Source organism: Lolium rigidum, chromosome 3 (assembly GCF_022539505.1).
Source record: "Lolium rigidum isolate FL_2022 chromosome 3, APGP_CSIRO_Lrig_0.1, whole genome shotgun sequence".
Taxonomy (NCBI): domain Eukaryota; kingdom Viridiplantae; phylum Streptophyta; class Magnoliopsida; order Poales; family Poaceae; genus Lolium; species Lolium rigidum.
Genome location: NC_061510.1, coordinates 150453163 through 150460883, shown reverse-complemented (window position 1 = coordinate 150460883; position 7721 = coordinate 150453163). Strand labels below are relative to the sequence as shown.

General features: G+C 48.8%; 1 protein-coding gene across 1 annotated transcript; it reads right to left on the bottom strand.

Moving 5' to 3' along the window:
- Positions 1 to 946: 946 nt before the first annotated feature.
- LOC124698419 (peroxidase 2-like) lies at positions 947 to 3762 on the bottom strand. The gene is made up of 3 exons (XM_047230905.1): positions 3691 to 3762; positions 2024 to 2179; positions 947 to 1657 (listed from the first exon to the last, which is right to left on the bottom strand). Exons 1-3 carry the CDS (start codon positions 3760 to 3762, stop codon positions 947 to 949), a joined length of 939 nt encoding a protein of 312 aa, XP_047086861.1.
- Between the last annotated feature and the right edge of the window lie 3959 nt (positions 3763 to 7721).

Below are 7721 nucleotides of genomic sequence, written 5' to 3'. Positions count from 1 at the left end.
TGAATTGTCCATAAAATATTTCCTAGTATTTCGTAAAACAGAAGTGGTGCCTTTTTGCACCGTATTTTTTTTGTACCTGATTCTTAAAAGACATGCAGTACTTACAAAATGTAAAATGATTTTTATACACAAAAGTTGAAAATGCATTATTTCAAGGGGCAAAGATGTAACTCGGTGATAATTTTATTAATATTATAACGAACTATACAATGAAAATGGAGGAAACAAATAAAGGGAAAATTAGGGTTTTGCCGAGTGCAACACTTGGCAAAGTGGCAATGTCCAGTGCGACCTCAGCTACAACGTGTCCGACTGTCCGTTCGGTTTTACGAGTATGTGTATTGTAGGATTTTGACGAGCACGTGTTTGCCGAGCATTTTTTAAGTTCTTTGCCAAGAGTATGTGTCTGACGAGTGTACTTAAAGATCTTTGCCCACAGTGTGTGTTTGTTCGAGTGTAGTTTCTTTGCCTAGTGTTGTTTGTTTGCGAGAGTGCTTTTTCGTTACACTCGGCAAACAGCCTTATACTTCTTCCACTAGTGACTCTCGGATGTTTCTGGAAGCACCGAAGCATCCAAGATGTTTCTGTTTTTCGAAACATACAGCTAGCATGAATGAATTTATTATTCCAAATACAAATAACACTGATTCACAGTTACACCTGTACAACCCCACACGGGAACCGTCACATTCCGTGGCGACAACATGAACTTATGGAATAACCGAAGGAAAGACAACAATGATGACCAAATGCTAAGAAATAGAACGTGGTTAAAGAATCGACAAATTAAAACATATGAACTCGCTTGCACGATCGATGGAACAAAGACGCCGAGTGATCCTTTACCCTGCATATGCATGCATGCATGTGTACGGGAGCCATACTACTAGTGGTTGTTGATTGCCCGGCAGTTCTTCCTGATCTGGCCCTGGTGGCCGGTCTTGACCTAGACGCCGGCCAGCTTCACCATGGACTTGGCGAACCTGCCCTCCCACCACCCGGGAATGTTGGCGTTGTCCTCCACCATCCTCGCCGTCTCCTCCGATGTGAGTAGCGCGGCGTCGGAGGTGAAGAGCACCGTGTGCTCCAGCACGTTCTTGTAGTACTGCCTATCAAGAACGTTGGGTGTCACCATGTCCTGCATCACCACCGGGTCGTTGCCACCGGGGGTCGCATCGGCGGGGCACTGACTCCTTAGGAACCAGGCGAGGCCGTCGTTGATGTCGGAGGGGGTATTGAGGCGGTCGGAGATGAAGGAGGAGCAGTGGGAGCGCCCGATGGTGTGCGCGCCGGAGAGGATGACGAGATCCTCGGCGTTGAGTCCCTTGATGACGAAGCTGTCAACGAGATCGCTGAGGTTGGAAGTGGGTGGGACCAGGAACTTGAGAGGCTCCGAGGCGTTGGAGAAGGTGCCGTCGCGGCGGCCGGATGGCATTTCGAAGGCGACAGTGCCTTTGCTGAGGATGCTGGAAGCGTCGTGGGCAGCGAAGGCAAGGATGTCGGCGCAGGAGACGACACCCGGGCAGACCGCCTCCACGGCCTCCTTGATCGCGTCGATGAGCTCAAAGCCGCGCACGGATGGGTCGTTCGGGGGGCTGAGCTTCTCTGGCGTAGGGCTGAACGGTGTCGGGTCGAGGAAGATGGAAGCGTCGCAACCCTAAATCACCATTCATCAGCAATTTAATCAGGGTGTGTCTATGTCTCAGTTGACTTAGATTTTCTTAAGTCTCAGTCACCAAAGAAAAGTGTAACCGTAGTTTAAAGAAAAGTGCAACTCAATTCAGTTGCACATTTCTGGCAGAAAAGTGCAATTGCACTTTTTTAACAGAAAAGTGGAATTCAAGCATTTTTTTTGTAAGTGACTTAGACTTAAGAAAATCTCAGTTAACTAAGACGTAGCAAAACCGATTTAATCAAGTCCACCTAATCCATAATAATATACGTTTTCTTGCACTAAATATATGTAACTAACTAAATGTCTAAGATTTGCAGTATCAGAATAAAAATCGAAAAAGTTCAGTACCTCGACAAAGCAGTAGTGGAAGAGCATGCAGATCATGGCGGCGCCATTGCCGGGGTTCTTGGAGATGGCATACTCCATGACTCCCTTGACGACGGACTCTGCTTGGGGGCACTTGTCGTGGTAAAACCCGATCTCCAGTGGCCAGTAAGGGCTGGCCTGGCCGGCATCTCCAGCGGCGTAAATGGTCATTTTCGTCCGCCGTGACCGGAAATGCGTCTGGCACCCTCTCCAGCGGGGCGACGCAAAGTGACCGGGCCGTCCGCGGAGACGCAAACCTGGCCCAAATATGCGCCTCGGATGCGTCTGCGCGGACACTGCGCGGACGCCGAAAGTGTCCGCTCGTATCCGACGGACGTTTCGTCGGGCCCGCCTGGCAGCGACCCTGCGTCGATGCGTCTTCTCAAACGCGCATGCGACTGGCGCCGCTGCGTCGCTTCGGCAGTCTGCGCCACGTTAATGGCGATGCCTCGGCTACCGAGCGGCCGCAGCCCACCTCCGCCAACCACGTTAATGGCGTCGCCACGCGTCCCGCGGCCACCGCATGCCTCCGGCCTATATAAAGGGGCCGCGCCTTCTTCTACCTCATCCACTCCTCCATAGAAACCCTAGCCGCCACAAAAGCTCTAGCGTTCCGCCGCCTAGGTGTTCCTGCGACGCAGCTAGCCCCGCGAGGAAGACCATGGCGGGTCATGGTGGCCGGCGAGGCGGTCGAGGCCGCGGCCCTGGACGGCCCCAGGGACAGGGCAGGGGCCGCCGCGGTGGAGCAGCTACGGCCCCACGCTCGCCGTCGCCTGCGCCCTCTTCGTCTTCCTCCGACGTGGAGGGACGCTGCTTCGAGTTCCTCCTCCGCATCGACGACGACCCGCTCGGCATCAAGCGTCTCCCGGACAAGTTCGCCGAGTTCGTCGACGACGTCGAGCCGGCGCATTTGCAGCTACGGGAGGCCAGCTGCAACTTCTGCCGCTAGGCCGTGGAGGTCCTGTTCGACGGGCAGGGCAAGATGTACTTGCACACCGGGTGGGGCAAGTTCGCCCGTGACCTGGCGCTCGAGCCCGGCCGCCGCCTCACCTTCCTCTACGAGGGAGACGGTGAGATGGTCGTCAAGGTCTTCGACAACACGGCTCGCCGCAGCACTACCACACCGGCGAATCCGAGTCGGACTCCGATAGTTAGAACGTAGAGTGTTCTTTCTTCGCAGCCGAACTCAGCTACGGGCCGCACGAAGCCGTGAGTGGAAGGTTTCGCTCTGCTCGCCATCGGTAGAACCAACAAGGGCACCGTCAATCCTCCCGCCGGATTTTCCAGCTTGGGTGACTGGTGTGCCCTCGAATGTTCTTTCTTGGCGACGAACATACGGAAATCAACACAACTGGTTTCTATTTTTAAAATATTTATATTTGTGTCCACCATGGTGCAAACTATGTATTAGTTTGTGTAAACCATGTTCCAAACTATGTGTTAGTTTGTGTAACATAATCTTCCAATTTGTAATATATGGAAGTATGTTGAAATGAAAAAGAGAAAAAAAAATGGATCGGGCCACTGGAGCCAACCCCAGACGCAAACGGACACGCGGACGAAAACGGTCATTTCAGCGTCCGTTGCGCGACGCAAACGGACGCGGGCGGACACTAAAATGCGTCGCGCCGCTGGAGATGCCCTTAGGCCCGGCACCCCACAGCGAGGAGCAACAAGGCACAAGCCACCAAAACGTTCAGCTTTTCAGCACCAACCGCCATTGTTGAAGCTAGCTTGACTAGATAGAACAGGCCGGGCGTTCGGGATTACCCGAAATTTCGGGACGGGTAATTCGGGTAAAAAATATTTCGGGTTTTCAAAATCAACACCCGAAATTTCTCTAAAATAATAGCTACCCGACAGTTCGGGTTCCCGAAAATTCGGGTTCGGGATCGGGAAATCCAGTACTGCCCAAAATACTATACGGTGAGCAGAAATTGGAGCTCTATTTGGAGCTGCGGAAGGGAGGGCACGGGTTGGCTTTGGCGTCGAATCGAAGAAGATGGAGTCTTCTATCGTCGCCGGAGGTCGTGACGACCGGCGCTTGGTTGCGGGCAGCGTTCCGCATCTGGCTCCGGGCGACGCAGAGAAGAGTTGCGGGCGGCGCGAGATATGTACTGCGGTAGTGCGCTGGAGCCTGAGAAGCAGCCGACCTCGCGTTGAAGGTCGCCGGCATGCAGCTACGGTCGCGAGCGGGTGGCGCGGCTGTGCTAGACTGCTGGTTACGTGGTGTTGTGGTGGTGGTGTGGCATGTGGCGGCTGGGGCTGGAGATGCGGTTGGGTTGGGAACAAAGGAAAGGACCCTGACGCAGGCAGTTAGGTTTCATTAACGTGGGCCAATTTGGGTTAGGCTGGGTTGTTTGGGCCTTTGCGTGAATCTTTCACTGGGCTGCTATTTGTTTCGGGTTTTTCGGGCACATCGGGTAATGCCAGTACGTACCCGAATTTCCTGAATAGAGATCGGGTTTCCAAAACTGCTACCCGAAAATGTGTTTGGGTATTTCGGGATCGGGCTATACGGGTTCGGGATCGGGTATTTCGGGTTCGGGATTCGGGTATCGATTCGAATGGCTGATGCTATAGCTCAAGTAGGAAGCTTGTTATATAGGTGGGCATTAGAAGACCGGGCCTTGCCAAGAATACACATATAATGTTGCCATGTGCTGTGCCTGGGATTAATGAAATTTGAGAGCTTTTGCTTCGTTGACACGTTACTATTCCGGGTTGTTGCTACCAATCTTCATTCAGTTCCATCAAAGTACTCCCACCCAGACCCAGTGGCACCGAAAAAGCCAAAACTAACCAGAGGGCGCCGATGATTCATGATTTTATACACATAAAGTAACAAACGGTTGTTCACTAACCCTGATGGTTACACGCGGTTGACCCTGATTGACATGAATGGCCTTTAGTGCCGGATAATTAGTACCGATTTCAAAACCGGTACTAAAGACCCTTTAAAATCGGTAATAAAGGGGGGTTTTTCTACTAGTGTATCTCTAAGCTAGAGCTGATTGGCCAGCTCCATGTTTCCTTTTGTTTCAGTTTTATAATCTATAATCCACCAATTGCAGGATGGAGACGCAACATTTTCCGGTCGTTGAGGGGTCAGGTCACTAAAGAACATTTCGTTTGACGGTGTGTATGTGTGTTGGCTTTGTGTTCTTAAAATCCGTTGAGGGTTTCTGGACAGAAACAGATTAAAGGGTGGTTGACGTGTGAGAAATTTCCTGCGAGGACACTTAATTTGTGAAGGGCACGCGCGCGGGCATTTAACTATCAAATCTTTGGTGAAAGAAAGCCGGTGCAAGCTTTTAGCAGGTGAGACGTACGTACGTACGCTAACTCCAGGAAGCGTCACAAGCGGAGAGCACACATTTTAATTGCGTCGTCTCTTGACCAAATTCATTTGGCACTTCTGATCGAGAGCATGGTTTTTGAGTTAGATGATGACGTTAAAGTTAAACCTGACGCGCATCCGTTCGTAATACATGCGGGGGCCATGGCTGCGCGTGCAAACCGGCCGACAGTTAAGTAGCGTAGCATATATACGTACGTACGTAACGGCCGTGAGCATGTCTGTGACTGTGATACTACGTTATCTCTTCTTCTGTTTCCATTATTATCATACTGCCGACTACAGCTGGAACAAACGAACGAGCTACCACTTCGCACCGATATCTTAAGCCACTTGTACGTATTAGTTAGGTACAGCACGCTGCGTGCAAAGATCAAAATGCCAACTTTGCTTCTTCTTCGTATACCATTTGGTAACTTAGAAGATTTTGTTCATGCAGTATTCGAACATAAAGTTTTTCTGAAATATATGTGGACAAATATATGATTTGAACTAGCTAGTGACTGCATGCATGCATCCGATAGCCAAACAAAAGCAAGTTAAAATTTACTGTGCGGTTATTACAACATATGTCTTTTATATGTTTGTTGTCAAAGCTCAAATTCATGGTATGGCGAGCTTGTCTCCGCGGTCGGGGCCTGTGTCTGGAGGATGGGTTGTTACTCTCTGTGCGCGTGCTGTGTGTGGTACCGTCTTGGCAGAGGCAGATAATTTCATGACGGCTACGATTGAAGGCTGAAGGTCTCGATGGCTCATTTCGAGTTTTAGAATGCTAAGTAATGAGGGAGGCTGGATCTTGGATGCGAAGAAAACATTATTTCACAGCTTGCCGTCCGTACATCCCTGTGGGATGGCGTTCCTATTCAAACCGCACATGTGATGCATGTGAGTCTGGTGATCGGCGACTTGTAGTACCGGCCTCAACAAGTAGGGTTGGGTTCTCTCATTTCTTGTGGTGCTCCTCGAGTACGGATTCTCGATTTTCAAGGTAAAACCCTTAGGCTTGATCTTCATTGATTGTATCTGGAAATGGTAATCGCTTCCTTATTTAAGTCATTGTGGAGAGTTTGGATTTTCTCTAGGGTGAAAACATAATATTTTGACGAGACGAGGATGGTGTGTGCACACAGTTTTCTTCTCGGAGGTTTCGCTTTCGGATCTGCAGTCTGGCTGTTGTATTCGGTGGTGATTTGGGTCCAAATATTTGAGTAATTAATTATTGTGCTGGGATCTTTTCTTTCTTATTTTATATTTTTTTGCGTGTGTGCATCTTTAATATCCTAAGTTTCTGATATAATGTTGGTACAGCAATCAGGTATAATGGATACCTTCGCAATACCAATGTATTCTCTTTGCCAAAAAATGTGTTGGTCCAGCCCAGTCAACAACGCAAACATTGGCACACACTGTTTTTTTAGATAAAATTTATTATTCTTGGAGTAATATGGTTGTTGGTGTCTGGAGTAGCATTTTTTTTTGGGAGGAATCGGTGGTTCAAGCTCTATATATCATTCTTAGTTGTTTTAATGTATTTTTTTCTAGTTTCCTTTTGTGTGTATTTCAATTTTTTGTTTTGTCTATTTGGACACGGTCATTTGGCGGGCGCTGGATAAACACAAAGCTTTAACAAAGTACATTACCGTCATAAAAGATATGTGCAAGAATTTTGTGTCAAGTCTTCGCGCATGTGATAGTGGGACCGACACCTTTCCAATCAAGATAGGACACCACATCAAGGATCAGCCTTGAGCCCATACTTTTTTTCATAGTGATAGATAAGGTGACAAAGAATATAGAAGGAGATATTCCTTTCTGCATGATCTTTGCTGATGATGTGGTGCTAGTGGATGAGACTAGGGTTGGCGTAAATAGGAAGTTAGAGCTATGGAGGTAGAATTTCGAATCAAAGAGGTTTAGAATTTGTAGGATCAAGACCTAGTACTTGCGATGCGACTTTACTTGTGCTAGGTGGGAAGATGAACATGTTAGTTTAGAAGGACAATCAGTGTCTAAGAGGAACACCTTCTGATACTTGGGATTAATGCTGCAAAACAGTTGTATATTGATGAGTATGTTTGCCACAGGATCAACGCGGGATGGATGAAGTGGCGACACACATCTGGCATCTCCTATGTGACAAGAAGATCCCACAAAAGCTAAAAGGTAAATTCTACAGGATGACAATCTAACCGGCGATGATATACGGAGCAGAATGTTGGTCCATTAAAAGACAACACAACCAACATATAAGTGTTGTGGAGATGCACATGCTACGGTTCATGTGTGGCCATACAAAAAAGGACTGGATTATGAACGAGGTAG